Source organism: Gobio gobio (genome assembly GCF_949357685.1).
Source record: "Gobio gobio genome assembly, chromosome: 20".
Classification (NCBI taxonomy): Eukaryota; Metazoa; Chordata; class Actinopteri; order Cypriniformes; family Gobionidae; genus Gobio; species Gobio gobio.
Genome location: NC_137113.1, coordinates 40,928,746 through 40,946,510, shown reverse-complemented (window position 1 = coordinate 40,946,510; position 17,765 = coordinate 40,928,746). Strand labels below are relative to the sequence as shown.

Genomic DNA, 17,765 nt, shown 5'->3' with positions numbered 1-17,765 from the left:
CTGTAATCACATGGACTGTTTTAACAATATCTTTACAACCTTTCTGGGCCTTGAAAGTGGTCATTGCGTTGCTGTCTATGGAGGGATTCGAGAGCTCTCAGATTTCATCAAAAATATCTGAAGATGAATGGTCTTACGGGTTTGGAACGACATGAGGGTGAGTAATTAATGACATAATTTTCATTTTTGGGTGAACTAACCCTTTATGTCATGAGTATGTACTCTCTTTAACTACACTTAAATTACCTTTTATTTTATTAGAATTATATTATCTGCAAGTACAGTATACTTGCAAGATTTGAAGTACTCATGTGCACATTCAGTACAATTAAGTGCACTTTTTTTTCACAAGGGGAATGCCTCACTGTTACGGTCTGCTAGCTTCAGGGCAAGAACACTGAGGAACTTAGGAATTTGTAAGCTGTGACACATTTGTGATGAAAAGAAACATGCTAGTCATGTAAATAGCCATAATATCACCCATGAATTCAAAAAATATCAGGTGCTGTGCGCTTTAGTAAATTTTCTGAAGCAAAATTAGCTAGTGTGGTTGGTAAGGTGTTTTTTAGCATACTTTATCCAACACAGAAAGCGCTAAAGCTAAAAAGCTAACAAGAACTATGCTAAGAAAAGTCCATATTTTTAAACTTTTATTACAGACTAGCTCTGCTCAAACAGCTAACTTTCAGGTTGCTCAGACTTCCCGTGCTTCATGTGCTGAACGTATCATGTTATTTCTGAACTAAATACCTGCCTGCAACATGAGCCAATCATGTTGACCCGATAGAGGAGAGAGAAAGGCAGGCTACAACTGCAGGCAAAGGTCTTTTGAATAACATGGAGTTAGACACCACTCAGACAGGTGAATTTTATTGTTGCTGTGTTGAGGCTTGTTTTAACATTCACTTGTGTCTAAAACGGGAGCAGGGAATTTTGGGAAATAGTCCAGGCTGTCTGAGCCCTCCAGATTATTATTTTTAGAGTGATATGCGGATGTGAGACACATTATCTAATCTATGAACAGAATGCCTTAAATTTCCATAGCCCTTTGAGCTACAGTCACACTGTGAATGATATTTGACTTCAAAAGCTAAAATGATATAAATAAACCATCTACACTATCATTAACATTTGGGGTCAGTAAGATTTTTTTTTTAAAGGAAATTAATTTTATCCAGCAAGGACACATTAAATTGATCAAGTAACATTGACACTAAAGACATTTATACTATTACTTCAAGACTTCAAAAACACATTAAAAAAATATTACTGACTCCAAACTTTAAAACGGTAGTGTATTTTATATATTAAACATTAAACAAATTTTTTTTTTCTTTTTTAAGCATAGTTTTATGATAAGTAATATGAATACCTACGTGCACTGATGAGGTCCATCCTCTGGCAGTCATCCTGTTTAATCGTGACGGGACAATAATACACAGCTCCAGTTTCATTAATGTTGAATGTGCTGAGTTGGGGCTGGGCTTTCTCTTGGGGCGCTCCGACTAAGAGCCTGCAGAAAAACAGCAAACTCTGAATGAAAGACTTAGATTGATTGATACAACTAATAAAGACTGTAATGTCTTTGTTCATAATATAGGCTTAAAGTCAGTTATCTAAATGCATATTACACAGCTTATTGTGAATAATTCATTTGTGCATATTTTTTGACCTCGCAATGTTTCATTGAAATGTCATAACAGAACCTTCTAATGAAAACGTGCCATGCCCACATCTCAACATCCAATCTAAAACCGATGCACTAATCCAAGTCCCGCCCTACATTTAATCTTTTCATTAATCCGTTACACTCAGAAGTACATTACAATATGGAAGAAAATACACTATATTGGCAAAAGTTTTGGGACGCCTGCCTTAACATGCACATGAACTTTAATGACATTCCATTCTTAATCTGTAGGGTTTAATATGGAGTTGGCCCACCCTTTGCAGCTATAACAGCTTCAACTTTTGTGGGAATGCTTTCCACAAGGTTTAGGAGTGTGTTTATGGGAATTTTTGACCATTCTTCTAGAAGCGCATTTGTGAGGTCAGGCACTGATGTTGGACGAGAAGGCCTGGCTCGCAGTCTCTGCTGTAATTCATCCCAAAGGTGTTCTATCGGTTTGAGGTCAAGACTCTGTGCAGGCCAGTCAAAATCCTCCACACCAAACTCGCTCATCCATGTCTTTATGGACCTTGCTTTGTGCACTGGAGCGCAGTCATGTTGGAACAGGAAGGGGCCATCTCCAAATTGTTCCCACAAAGTTCCTTTCACTGGAACTAAGGGGCCAAGAACAACCCCTGAAAACCAACCGCCAAACCCAGGCTCGTTCATCGGATTGCCTGACAGAGAAGCGTGATTTGTCACTCCAGAGAACACGTCTCCACTGCTCTAGAGTCCAGTGGCGGCGTGCTTTACCCCACTGCATCCGACGCTTTGCATTGCACTTGGTGATGTAAGGTTTGGATGAGCTGCTCGGCCATGGAAACCCATTCCATGAAGCTCCCCACAAACTGTTCTTGAGCTAATCTGAAGGCCACACAAAGTTTGGAGGTCTGTAGCTATTGACTCTGCCGAAAGTTGGTGACTTCTGCGCACTGTGTGCCTCAGCATGCGCTGACCCCGCTCTGTGATTTTACGTGGCCTACCACTTCGTGGCTGAGTTGCTGTTGTTCCCAATTGCTTCCACATTTGTTATATACAAATAACAGTTGACCGTGGAATATTTAGTAGTGAGACATTTTCACGAATGGACTTATTGCACAGGTGGCAACCTATCATGTTACCACGCTTGAATTCAATGAGCTACTGAGAGCGACTCGTTCTTTCACAAATGTTTGTAGAAGCGTCTGTCTGCCTAGGCGCTTGATTTTAGACACCTGTGGCCATGGAAGTGATTGGAACACCTGAATTCAATGATTTGGAGGGGTGTCCCAGTCATTTTGGCAATTTAGTGTATCTAATGTTAATCGCATCACAACTTGAACCAGAATTTTGTATAGTTCTTGATTTGGATCCCAATGAGGAAACAACTGATAAAACCCAGTAGACAAACCACTAATACACCTAAAATATGACTATAGGGAGTAAGTTCTGGGCCCGTATTCATAAAGATTCTAAGAGTCCTCTCAGAAAACTCCTAATTTAGCTTAAAAACTTTTACGTAGGAGTCTTAGCTTAAGAGCTATTTGGGACCGATCTGAGAGCAACTCTGAGCAAGGAAAATACAAAAACTTTTATCTTAGTGAAGAGGCGGGGCTGACCCCGTTGCTACGTATGACACAGTCTTTTGAAGACTGTGATTGGTTGGTTGTCTAAAAAGGGGGAAAAAGGAGCGCTTTTAAGTATAGGGTCTATTCTAAGCCTTCACTTTGAAATTACAAGCGCAAATTGTCCTATTTTACCGTTTTTTCTCACTCAAACACACTCATACACATTATATATATGTATATAAATCCTTTTTAGTATTTACCATGCTGTTAATTTCCTATAAGGTATTTGATTGGCTTTTATAAACATTGTTCCACTCTTTCCAATTACACTGATTGCTGGCATGTCTATTTAATTGGTGGTTTGAAAATTGGGTTTAATGCAACAAACATGATCCCTGCACGATCTATAGCGTCTTACTAAGTCACTGTCATCCATTGTCTGTAACACATTTCTTCTCCCTCTTCATTTTCTCCGCTGGTAAAGAAACTCTTAAGCCTCTTAAAAGTCCTCGTCCATGCTCCTAACAAATTTGACCTTAAGACCTCTTTTAAGGGTTAGGATGCTTTCTGAATTACTTTTTTCTTTACTAGGATTTTTTAGTCAATTTTAAGAGTAAACGCCCACATTTCTAAGAATTTTCTTAGAATTTTGTCACTAGGAGCTACTCTTTGCATTAAGATTCTTTATGAATACGGGCCCTGAAGTTTATTGTCTATAAAATCAACAGAGAAAAGGAGGATTAGAGAAGGCAAACAAGCCCAGACCTGAAATGAAAGGTGCAGAGAAGACCTTTTATTTTCTCTCCTCACCTTGCATGCTGTATGAGACTGAGTTAAGTATAAAGTAATTCAATAAAGTAGAACAAAACTGTACCCATTTTGGACCTATACAAGTATCGAAAAAGCAAATTACACAAATATGTTAGCAAGCTGAATGTAATATGTATTAAAAGTGTTTGCTAAAGGCTCTTTAGGATGACTCTGGTCTTTAGAGTCATGCATTGCTTTGGCCTACACAGAATGGTGGTTTTTATTATGTAGCTAGGTATCTCCAAAACTGTAAGATGTAAAAATAGTAGGGCTGGGTTGACAGCCTATTATTGACAATCAATATTAATATTGATTCCTAACTCCAAAGATCAGTCTGTGCTGTTTTAGTTGATCCCTCAACAGGGCTTACAAACTAGACATTATTTGTAGTATGCCTCCCATCCAATAATCACAAAAGTTTGTGCTTTGTTACTTTTAAAAATAATCCCCAAAAAAATCCATAATGACCAACGCAATCTACCAAGAGCAGCACAAATTAGCATCTGGTTTAAGACATGCTTTTTTTGAGCGGTGGCGCAAACATTACTATGTTAACTTTCTCCTTCTGAGCTGCCAACCACAAAATATTTGCCCTTGGAGCGAAGAATTCAGCTTCTGCTCTGAGAGCGTGTGAATGATGTCATGAGAGACAGGGAGCTGTTTCTGAGCCCTGAGGACACTCTCTATCACCAGGTGTCACCGCAGTGATCTTAGCAAGAGCAGTTTGGACTTGTAGAGTTGTAAAACTCAAGCCCATGCCTCACTGATAGTAAAGGATAAACTGTTCTGTGTCCGCTTTTCTTAGACTAACTGAGGTGTAGTATCTTCTATCTTTTATCCTTCCTTATTTTAGAAAAGCATGAGTGTGGAAGATCACTGATATAGTTACTATGGCCACCATAAGTGGAGTTTGCTCATGTTCAGACAAGACCCCCACAGTAAAATAGCATTACAGGAATTTTTCACAGGTGAGGTGCTGAACCAAACCTGCAATCAGTCATGACTAATATTTGTCAGTGGTTTTTGCAGGAATGACTCTCCTGCCCAAACTTAGAGTACCTGTCTCATACTAGCACCGATACCCTGCTGCTTACATTAGTGTTTACACTGAGCAAACCGCAGAGGAGAGGGAGGAACACTTACAGAAAATCACTGGGACGTAGTGGTGGAAAAAATATGGGATGGGAGAAAAAATATTTTTTAAAGCTATTGCGTTCTCTCGCAAAACGTTTGAGTGCCCCAGAGAAACTTTGCGTTCTCTTGCAAAACCTTTGAGTTCCCAGAGAAACTTTGCGTTCTCTTGCAAAACTTTTGAGTTCCCCCGAGAAACTTTGCGTTCTCTTGCAAAACTTTTGAGTTCCCCCGAGAAACTTTGCCTTCTCTCGCAAAACTTTTGAGTTCCCCCGAGAAACTTTGCGTTCTCTTGCAAAACTTTTGAGTTCCCCCGAGAAACTTTGCCTTCTCTCGCAAAACTTTTGAGTTCCCACGAGAAACTTTGCGTTCTCTTGCAAAACTTTTGAGTTCCCCCGAGAAACTTTGCGTTCTCTTGCAAAACTTTTGAGTTCCCCCGAGAAACTTTGCCTTCTCTTGCAAAACTTTTGAGTTCCCCCGAGAAACTTTGCGTTCTCTTGCAAAACTTTTGAGTTCCCCCGAGAAACTTTGCCTTCTCTCGCAAAACTTTTGAGTTCCCACGAGAAACTTTGCGTTCTCTTGCAAAACTTTTGAGTTCCCCCGAGAAACTTTGCGTTCTCTTGCAAAACTTTTGCGTTCTCTCACAAAACTTTTAAGTTCCCCCGAGAAACTTTGCGTTCTCTTGCAAAACTTTTGAGTTCCCCCGAGAAACTTTGCCTTCTCTCGCAAAACTTTTGAGTTCCCCCGAGAAACTTTGCCTTCTCTCGCAAAACTTTTGAGTTCCCACGAGAAACTTTGCGTTCTCTTGCAAAACTTTTGAGTTCCCCCGAGAAACTTTGCGTTCTCTTGCAAAACTTTTGCGTTCTCTCACAAAACTTTTAAGTTCCCCCGAGAAACTTTGCGTTCTCTTGCAAAACTTTTGAGTTCCCCCGAGAAACTTTGCCTTCTCTCGCAAAACTTTTGAGTTCCCCCGAGAAACTTTGCGTTCTCTTGCAAAACTTTTGCGTTCTCTCACAAAACTTTTAAGTTCCCCCGAGAAACTTTGCGTTCTCTTGCAAAACTTTTGAGTTCCCCCGAGAAACTTTGCGTTCTCTTGCAAAACTTTTGCGTTCTCTCACAAAACTTTTAAGTTCCCCCGAGAAACTTTGCATTCTCTCGCAAAACTTTTGCATTCTCTCGCAAAGATATTTGTGTTCTCTCGCAAAACCTGTTGTGATTTCAGAGTTCAGACAAACACTTCCTGTTTAATGTCTTGCTGGCAGTGTTTCAGACAGCTCCGTAGGTTAACAATGGAGCGCTTCATAGAGTTTTACTTTGAAAGTTTACTTAGTTTTACTTAAATACAGTCAGTGCTTAATTCAAGTAAAGTTGGCAATACAGGCTATTCACAAATTCGAATCAATACATTTATTTTTTCTTTATTTTCCTATTTTTCCTTAAAACAAGCCTTATAACATTGATCTCTATGAGCAGGCGACTGAGAGACAAGTCCAAGGGGACTGACAGCAAAACCCGATAAGCATTATTACAAAAATAGTCATTAACTTAAATTTTACACACTATAGTGTCACCAAATTCAGTTTACACATAAATGGTCTCCTACTGGTCATACTACAGCACTTAGATTGAAATGTGCTTTTTCATAATTTTTATGGCTTTTTATTATGAAAAATATTCAATAACTTCACTGTAACCCACTGTACTGTCACCACATTCAGTTCACACATCACTGCTCCTGCAGTGAAAAACATGTTTACAATGAACCTGGGTTCTGCATTTTTCACATAAAGCTATTGGTACTCAATAACATTGTAAATTGTACAAAAAAAAAATTGTTAAATAACTATGAAAACCAACAAGGGACGAAAGTCCAGAAACATTTCTGCCTGAATAAAATGTATCTTCTTGATTTGGTATTTAGTTATATAAGTCACAATGATCACAAAGTCAGAGGCAGAGTGCCGCTGTAAGTCGAACACACCTAATGGCTCCTTGATTTGTCATGTGACTTATATAACCCAATATGGCTCCTTGTTTTGGTATTTTAATCAGGTTTCAGGCCTCATTCATTTGTGGAAATAAATGTGATATGAATCGGACACGTGCATTTCCGTCTGCCATGTAAGCAGCCAGATCGGACAATCCCGTCAATGCGAGTCTTATGTCATTGAAAAAGCGACGGTGGCAAATGACATCAACTCAGATGGACACCAATCATGATCACATGACTCTTTTCAATGGCGCAATGGAGGACGAAGGCTCAACTCAATGTTTTGCTGATCTTTAAAGATGGTGCAGAAAGCAAAAGCTTGTATTATCATTTTGTCTGTGTCCATTGCAAATTGCGCTGTTTTTACTTCCTTTTCGGCTTAAGCTTTTCCGGGTCAGTGCACCTACCTTTGGTTGTATTGCCTAGTGTAAATGCAGATATTGGATATGGGTCACTTTTAAAAGAAGATGTAATCTGGTCATCAAAAAAATCGTATATAGTCAACAAATCGGACATCAAGACCTGCAGTGTAAATGCGGCCTTATACACTATTGGGTCATTTGTGTGGCCCTGTTCTCATGAGAATAAGACTAATGCAGCCTTCAGATGCACCTGGTAGGCTCGTACTTTGCTGTGACCATACGCATTTAAGTCAGGAAACAAAATAAAAATACAAAGGACAACCTGATAAGCTCCTGTTTCTGTTGGACCAGTGGATTAATATAACTGAAGCACTGCAAATGATTTCTAATGAATAATTAAAGTATTTGCATAAAGCAAACCACTTTGAATATCCTAAAGGGATAGTACCCACCCTCATTTACCCACCCTCATGTCATTCAGAATGTGTATGACTTATGAACACAAAAGAAGATATTTCATGGTTCCAAAGTGTCATGATTTTTCAACCATGGTATTCTTCGAGATACTTTTTAGTCTGATCTTACTTGTGAAAAAGAAAGAGGCCATGGCTCTTACTCACTACCAGCTTTATCTGAGATTCCACAGACACTCCCAAAGCAGAAGACAATCACAGATATAGCCATCACAGCTATGCAGACAGAGGTGTGTGTGTGTGTGTGTGTGTGTGTGTGTGTGTGTGTGTGTGTGTGTGTGTGTGTGTGTGTGTGTGTGTGTGTGTGTGTGTGTGTGTGTGTGTGTGTGTGTGTGTGTGTGTGTGTGTGTGTGTGTGTGTGTGTGTGTGTGTGTGTGTGTGTGTGCACATATATAAATGTATATTTACATATATGTACATGTATATTTATCATTTACATATACAAATAATCATCTTATGCATATTGTATGTATTTTAGAAAGTGAAAACAGCAATTATTTTGTTTATTTTATTTTATCCCCAATTGGGTATTGGCTAAATATCTTCTATAATCTATACATATTTGCTTTAATAAGATTCCCCCATAAAATAGGCAAGAATGAACCTGGTGTCCTCCATAATTACAATTCTTTCTGTCAACAAAGCCCTTGAACCCGTAATTTTGACTTTAGAAGTGGGAAGTAGGACATTTCCAACAGCATGTGAAGGCAGCATTAAAGGGTTGGTTCACCTAAAAGTTACAATTGTGTCATCATTTACTCATTGCATATCATTTGAAGAATGCCTAAGTATCTTATTTTTACTCCGCAGAACAAAGAAAGTTATAAAGTTTTGAACAATATGAGGGTGAGTAAATGATAAAAGATCATTTTGGGTGAACTATCCCTTTAAAGGAATAGTGCAACATGTAACATCAATGGAAACTCCTTTGACTTTTGCCATCAACCACAGCAGTCTGTGGAAAAATGAAACATAAAACATGACCTCAGTTTGTCCCAGTAATGCTGAGAGGAATTAGGGCATGTCATGCTATGCTAATCTGAGAGCTGGGGTGTTTAGTGAACTGTGAGACTGACATTAAGAACAGGCAACAATGGCTCAATGTGACGTGCTTAGCTTCACAATACACGTGTGACTTACAGGCCCAATGTAAAGCTGTTTTCTTTTTTGGATGTTAGGTCGTTTATGTTTAGTAGCAAATAGTTAAAAGTTTCAGTAGGTTGAAGGATTGTCAAAAATGTCAAAGTTCTATCATGAAGCTCTTCATGGCACAGGTAATCCTTAACTGAATATTACGATGGCCCAGTAGTGCACAACACAACAACATTTTAAAAGCATACATACGTTTATAACACAATGAAATAAAGCCACAACACAAAGAAATCAAGCCACAAAGAAATTAAGTCACAACACAAAGAAATCAAGCCACAACATAAAGGAATCAAGCCACAACACAATGAAATAAAGCCACAACACAACGGAAATGCTCCCGACCACTAGGGGGCTCTCGGAGTGCTGGTAAAGTTAGTCTTCCTTGCATTGTTCTATAGATTCGCCAGTCTTACAAATATTTAAAGACTACGATAAGTTTTAAGTGTACAATTTAATACAAGTACATCGACATGAAATATCAATTCAAAATCACCAACATGCATTATAGTTGCATACTTATACACGAGAATGCTTTGACCCGCTACCACGTCTCATAAGGGAACGTCGGCCATTTCCACCAAGTTGTTGAAACGTATAATTTGTATGAATTAAATTGACTTTGTTTTAATGTTTAAATCCCAATGTTGTGTTGTCGTGCATTACTAAGTCAGTTTTACTGTGGAAGCTGTGCAATTTTAACATGTTTTTAAATGTTAAATGTAATTTTAATTAATACAAATTATACGTTTCAACCACTTGGTGGAATTGGCAGACGATTTCTTATGCGCTGTGGTAGCGGGACAAAGCATTCTCGAGCATAAATATGCAGCTATAATGCATGTAGATGATTTTGAATTAATATTTCATGTCGATAAACAATGGTTAGCCTACACACTGTTAAAACTAATTGTGGTATTGATATCTTTGTAAGATTGCCGACTATAGAACAGTGGAAACTTTACCGCGCTCCGAGTGCCCCCGAGTGGTTGGGAGCATTTCCGTTGTGTTGTGGCTTTTTCGTTGTGTTGTGGCTTGATTTCGTTGTGTTGTGGCTTTTTCGTTGTGTTGTGGCTTAATTTAGTTGTGTTGTGGCTTGTTTCTGTTGTGTTGTGGTTTGTTTCCGTTGTGTTGTGGCTTGATTCCATTGTGTTGTGGCTTGATTTCTTTGTGTTGTGAACTTATGTTTGCTTTTTATATTGCGTTGTGTTGTGCACTACTGGGCCACCATATAATCTGCTTGCAATCACATAGTTCTCTATAAGGCACAGCTGATTGGTTCCTGCTGTATCAGTAGCCAGTGAGCTTGCTGTTCAACCTTCAAATACTGGTCAGAATTAGCTGCTTTCAGAAACCCTCCCCCTTCCCCAGCTCCACCTTTATAGACCTGCTACAGGTAATTCATGTATGCTATTGTACAGCAGCAGCAGCATGTCTTACTTGCTCACAGCAACGTGTCGTGTATGTATTGGCAGTAGCAAGTCCCGTACTTGCTCTGCAGCAGCAACATAACATATCTATTCCGCCAAGACCAAACATATTAACATTGTCATATCCATTACCAAGTCAAACACTCCAAGAGTTGTCATGACAGAAATCTTTTTTTCCTATACATATTGTTACTGAAACATTTAAAGTGGTTTCACTACTAATTTTCAATAAAAATTTTCAAGGTACAGTTTTGAAGTTAGAAATTCCAGTATCATGACAACACTAGGTTGGGATTGTAATGACTGAGTCGTGGCATAATGTGACAGGCTTACTGATCCTTTCTGGACTCATCAGAGCAGATGCTCTGACATATTGTTTGCAACTGCTCCAACATATATAACTTACGGCTCAAATAATGGCATGCGTTTGGAGCAAAACTACCTAGTGTTTATCATGACCGTGGTGGACAGGGGGCAGGATGGAAATGAACTGAATTGTTATGCAAAGCAGGAGTCTCATCCAGTCAGTCCACACACAGTTAAACAGCAGTGCTGTGATAAGGCAAAACCCAAACAACCCGCACAGCTCAAGATCACTGCAATGTTATGTTCAACTAAACCTGTCTAGAATGGAACGTAGACATCTGATCAAGATTTATCAGTGATCTTTACGCCCGTATGGAGATATGATCAGGTGATTTATACGCTTGTCAGAACACATCAAAATAAAAAACAGTTACAGTTTTCATTATTTTCATGTTCTCACAAATGTAATGTATATTGTTTTTTTGTGTGTTTTTTTTACTTTTATTTTTACTTACTTGCATTATGTTTTTGTATATTTGATTTTTCACAAATGTAAGTATTTGTTGTACTGCCTATTTACTGTATATCAACCTACACTTTAAATTTTCTGTTATTTTATAAATTAGCCTGAAGGGCAGAAAGAGCTCTGACAGAAGACAAAACTACTGGCACAACAGTCAGACAAGCCGAAAATAGCCGAAAACACAGTCACGCCAGGGCTCCTTGTCCACTCCGATGCTGATTCTCTTCTATAAATAGATTGTTCAATGAATTAGATTATCTGTGATTTGATCATTCAGTGAAGTTCCCCGCTGACCAGATCATCATTTCTGTACAAATACCGTAAACAGGGTAATACAACCACTCAGATGGCATATTGAATTTGACAATACAAGCCGGGAACAAAGTCTTTAATCTATTTAGATTTTGTAAACGGAATAATTACAACTCTGAGCAGTTGAGTCACAACCTGACAAAGAGCATCTGTCCACTGCCATACAACTGTTCATAAATTCATTAAATAAAAAATATATTACCACTAAGTAAGTGTGGTTTCCCCAAGGAAGAGAAAGTATAGTTGGTGACTAAATGTCATATGTTTCCATGTTTTATATTACCCTTTCTCTTGTCTGTCACTGTGCATGGACAACTGGTTTGGTTCATAATAGATGGACATTTATTACGTTTTTTTTTTGTCTCTAGCCTGAGACCAACATTTCTGAAAGTAGTGTTTCTAGAAAATTCTAAGCATATCTGGACATGAACGCCCTCTCAAGTCTTATTTACCACTGGGAAGTTCATGGATAATTTTCATACCCATGTTCCTGAGTTGGGCGGGCCATATGACTGGTATTATTTATTAGTTTATTCCAAAACCGCTACATCGCCTTGTCTTGTTGTTAAAGTAGTGTATATTTTACATATATGGATAATCATTTGAAGCATATTGTATGTTGTATACACAGTGAAAATAGCCTGTATTTGACCGAAATTCCAGAATGGTCTAGATAGCGCAGTGAATGTTTATATGGTTGTCAATGAATGGGACTCTAAATATAATTTAGGCTTCAATAAGATTTTCCCAATAAATAGGCAAGAATAAACTTGGTCTCCTGATTCCTGTTCTTTCCAAAAACAGAGCACTTGAATGTGAGGAGCTCGTAATCCCGACTTCAGAAGTGGGAAGTAGGACATTTCCGATAACATGAAAAGGCAGCATAAACACCTTAGCAACTACCTAGCAATCACTCAGAACCCCTTTAGAAACCATGAAGTAAGGTAAAAATTTAATCTCCAGTCTTAAAATCTTTCTTCAAATTGTTTTCAACTTTCAGACAAGGCACATTTCTTTTGACATAATCAATGAGAACTTCATTATAGCATTTTAACTGAATATTCACTGGAAAAAATACTGTAGATAATTACTGGCCAGATAGGCAGTAAGATCGAAATGGTCACATCCACCAGCTGGAGTGTCACCATTCTGGGGTGCGTTTCCCAAAACCATAGTTGCTAACTAAGTTAGCAACTTTGTTGGTTGCGATGCAATTTCCCATTGCCAACTACCTAAGTTGCTAACAGGTTAGCAACTATGGTTTTGGGAAACGCACCCCTGTTTAGTTTTGTTCATGGACTTTCAATTTGTTTTCATTTGTCACATGTTTCTTTGTTCAGGTTCCCGCCTCTCGTCTGTCCCCATAGTTACCATCATTATTAGTTCATATGTGTCAGCTGTGTGCCATCTATTTCCCTCTTGTTTCTACTTAAGTTCTTCCTTTTTCACTCAGGCTTTGTCTGGTCACCGTTATGTTAGATGTGTTGTGCTGTCTGCCTGCTTTGAGAGATGTTTGGGAAATGTATTTACTTGTCTTTGTCTTCCTGCCTGCACACACCCGTGACAAGTGCTGCGTTCCAGTTCATTTTTATCATGCCCTTCACTCGTTAACTTCCCTCCGTCTCGTTCATTTGGATGTGTGTCATTGCCCACTACTGACGGAACGTGCGGAACCTTTGCAATGGACTGAACTGGAACGTCCTGAGCCCTTTATCACTTCGAATCCACTATGGAGTTGATTTATTATTAATTTTTTTCCTTTACGAAATTGTTTAATGCAGCATTCTATATGTATATAGGTGTATTTGGGTTGTTTTAATTGTTTTTAAAAATAATAAAAAATATCATAGTTGTTTGTGGAGGGATAAATTAAACGCGATATGCGGTGATGTCACAATCGTGTTGCATTGTGGTATATGAAGCTGCCTGAAGTGTACATATGAAGTAGACTCGCTCCCTCTGTCAAAATCGAGGGAGCAAGGGTCTGTAAACTTCCCTTGTCCACTTCGCGAAGTGGAACGCACTTCAAAATGGCGGCGGGATTCCCCTGAGGGGAAGTGCTTAGGCAAGTTTGCAAGTGCGTGTCTAAAACTGGAGAAGAACGCACTCAGCACAGGAGTGCCCATGATCACCACCAGAAAGCACTCCTTCTGTCTCCTTTCCTACCTCATCATGAACTCCATTTCCCAGTACCCATTGCCTGACTAATTATGTGTGATTACCCTGTTTATCTCAACCTCTATGTTTCCACTCATTCACTCATTCATTGCGAATTCTTGTTTGTGTTACAACTGCAATTCTTTCCTGGTTCCCGGTTTCGTGGTTTTGATCTTTTGCCTGTTCTTTGGATTACCTTGTTTTCCTGTGTTTCTTAGACCTAGTTTTATGTTTGGATTGTTTTCCCATGTTTTTGACCCTGTGCTTGTTTCTCGATTATGACGGTTTACCCTAAACAAAAGCTGCAATTGGTCTCAGAACAGTTTGTAATAGAAATGATGCTCCAGTTCCAATGTTGACTAGACACCAGCGACATCCTTCATCACTTGAGAGCTGATGTTGTGTCTCTCAGGTGTGTGTCTACACACAGGCACATCTATCAGTGTTTTTTCCAGCAGGCAAACATCCTGTCAGAAGGCATCAGCCACCATTAATAGAAGAGACACCGAGGAAAATACATCTGCCATCAAACAAGCCATCAGCTACCATGAAGAGAGGAGATAAAAACAACCTCAATAGACAATTTAACATCCTGAAGAGAATCCCCCACCACGGGCCTTGTTTACATCTGGTATTAAGATGCTTTTTGGTTGATCAGATCACAAGTGGACGAGGCAGACACATACAGTTTACAACAGGTGTTTTAATCCATCTCTTTAGTCCACTTTCAACCACTTCGGTCCTGATTTCTTCGAGGGGAGGGTCAATGGGCGGGTAAAAGGTTTTTTCAGATCTTTCAATCTAATGGACAAAATAAGCTTGTGCAATTTACATATAAATGTGTCCAGAAACAACGTAAAAACATATAGAGAGCAGCAGCTTTCATTTCAACTATGACAGCCGAACGCTGTGAGTGTGTGTTAGAAATCAGGAATGGTGAAAGAACATTGTGCTTGGTACGCTTTTCATCTTCAAACCAAACTTGGGTCTTAATGCCGCAAAGTTTAAATCTCGTCTGTCTAGCACGCTTCCCATGTTTACACGATAGATCAGTAGGCGGAGAGTATTTAGTGGCTGTTCAAACACATTTGACCAAATGAGCTTCTACACTACGAAAGCAATCTGTTAAAAATGCATTTTCGACTACCTTTGAAAGTGGTCGAAAGTGGACAATCTCAAAATGTTTTAGACCTTGTTAACACCGGTATTTAGCGTCGTCCACTTGTGATCCGATTGACCAAATGCATGCATTTGAATTCTATGATTAAAGATCATGTCAACAAATAAAAATGGCTAATAATATTCAAAAATATTCAAATATTATTTTAATTGATCAATCAATGATTATCAATGGTCCTTAGAATTCTGTAGTAATTGTCACATTTTCTCAATTCAAATTCTCACATTAATCAAGGAGACCTGATTTAGCTTGAAGTATATCGGGGCCTTTAGTCACAGAAAACAGCACAAGCGGCCTCGTGAAGGAACACAGAATGGCTTTTTACACTAGTTGACACTAAAGTTAACCATTGGTTATTCTAAACCCCTTGCTTTCACACTGCTTATATTTTACCTGGGGACAGGTTAACAATTAATCCTGGGTGTTCATATGCTGAACAGTGTTAAATTTGAAAAATCTGCAAATCTGTTTAGTGTATGGCATTCCTCAACAGTATGTACTCAACTATGTATTCAAGAACATCTATCATAACTCAAGGTGTTGTGTACAAACCGACACTGGAACATCTGAGTGACAGGTGTCAGGCAAGGGTGTATTTTGTCACCCCTGCTGTTCCTGCTCGACAAATACTAGGCTATGTCATGGGAAAGACTGCAAATGGAAATTACAGCAGCCTTTCAGGGAAAACCCAGATAAGGTTGGCTGATCTGGATTTTGCAGATGATATCATGGGATAAGCTACAGCAACTTACCACCAGGTTAGAAAGATTAGATGAAGATCTACTGATACTAATCACCATTGGCAACCAGCTGCGCACTGATATAGACCGGTTTACAAACTTGGGCAGTGTGATCACAAAGGACGGCAATGCAAAACCAGAAGAAAACCAATGCATTAGCAAAGCAGCCAATGTATTCCAATGGAAGCGCAACATCTGGATATCACCCAGCATTAGCATGTCACTCTGGATCTGCCTCTATATGTCCATTGTGTTCCCGATGGCAATCTATTCCTGTGAGACCGGGAAAAACACGTTTACACTAGTGTGTTTTCGTTTAAAAAAAAAAACCCTGCATAACTTTTGCTACGGTTACGGTTGGCTGTTTACACTTGTACGCACATGCCCAGTGTGCATGAATGGTCATGTGACATGCGTTTTCGGTCGTGTAGTGTAGCTGGAGATCTTTTCTGAAACACATTGGAAATGCCAGTATGGACGAGGATCCATAATTTTAAAATGCGATGTTAAATGAAAACACACTAGAGTGGACATTGCCTCAGATGCATCCTCCATGTCACATACCATGACCGCGTTACAAACGAAGAGATTCTGGGCAGGGCTAAAACCCACAGACTTTCCTCCATTTTGTCTGAGCGTCGCATCAAACTGGCAGGTCACATTCTGTGGCAAACCGAACAATGCCTAGCAAAAACTGCACTGACATGGATGCCGACCAATGGATGTCAAAGGCAAGGAAGGCCGAAGAAGACCTGGCGAAGTACATTCAAAGAGGACTTAAAGTCGGCGTGAAACGGAAGTTGAGATCGTCTTTTTCTCCTTATTGTGACGTATATCCGAGTGAAACGGCTTCTGAAATTAGAAAAAATGTAGGGCGGGGCTTGATTTCGTCCGTCGGGAATTGATTGGATCGTTGGAAGTAATTATTTTCAATAATTAATTGATTATTATGGCATATTTATCTAAATGTGTTGCATTTTTCTAACTCTTGCAAGTGTAATGATACAAATAATAATTAAAATCTTGCCTTTATAACAATGTGAAACCCCTGACATTGTTGTACTTAAATTTGACCAAGTCTTTTTATTTCTGCTATTCCTCAATGCAGGGTGAAGAAGCTGAAACAACCTCCTCCCAAGAAAACACCATTGGAAGATCTCCTTGAAGGGACTTTTTGAGGATTTGTTTTAAAATTTCAATTAAGTTATTATTTGACATTAAATATACATTTACATTTTACAAAGAAATATGCTAAGTTTTGTCTGAGAAATAGAAGGACACTTTTAATTTATAATCTGTCTTAAATCTCCTTTTGTAAAAAAAAAAAATGGTGAGAAAATCATATCGTGAAATTAGTATCGTGATTCGTATCGCATCGTGAGTTGAGTGAATCGTTACATCCCTACTCATCATCAAAAAAGTATGTTGGAATTTAGAATTTTTTTTACGACTAGATGTTTAGCATCCGACAACCAATCTTATTTTATTATATATAAAATATATAATATATTCACATGCTTTGGACAGTCACAGAAACACTGCGCATTGAATAGCCTATAAACTGTCATTTCAGCATGTGATCCTTGTCAATTAGAATGAAGAGACCGTTTCATTCATACATTTATTTTCCAAAAAATCCATTCAGATAAAAACTTGATAGTACAGTCAGCGTTGTGTAATATGACAACACACACCGCTAAGCCTTTATGAAAGCATCCGTTGTTCATCCAATCAATGACACCAACACGGCAATGTACAGGAATGTACAGTATGAATGTACAGTGTGAAACGTCAGCATATGAATCAGCCTTGTATCTTTCGCTGTGAAAACACTGATGCACCTTGTGATCTCCATGGCAATCGCCCTCGACGCTGCGAGTGGGGCTGTAAATCCGCCCGTCAGTGTGGTTTAGCCTATTATCTTTTTACATACAGACGGAGGTGACTGGAGCCTGTCACTGTGGTGATTTATTAGTCTTCGGAAAG

General features: G+C 38.9%; 1 protein-coding gene across 3 annotated transcripts in view; it reads right to left on the bottom strand.

Annotated features, from left to right (window-relative positions):
- itga3b (integrin, alpha 3b) overlaps nucleotides 1-17,765 on the bottom strand; it is a 68,148-nt gene that overhangs the window by 31,770 nt on the left and 18,613 nt on the right. For 2 of the 3 annotated variants that reach the window (XM_079845642.1, XM_079845641.1), the window contains exon 2: nucleotides 1,377-1,513. In XM_079845642.1, coding sequence (XP_079701768.1) covers nucleotides 1,377-1,513 — 137 coding nt within the window. Of the gene's footprint in view, nucleotides 1-1,372; nucleotides 1,514-17,765 lie in introns of those variants that run through there. The other variant, XM_079845643.1, reaches the window with a different exon arrangement.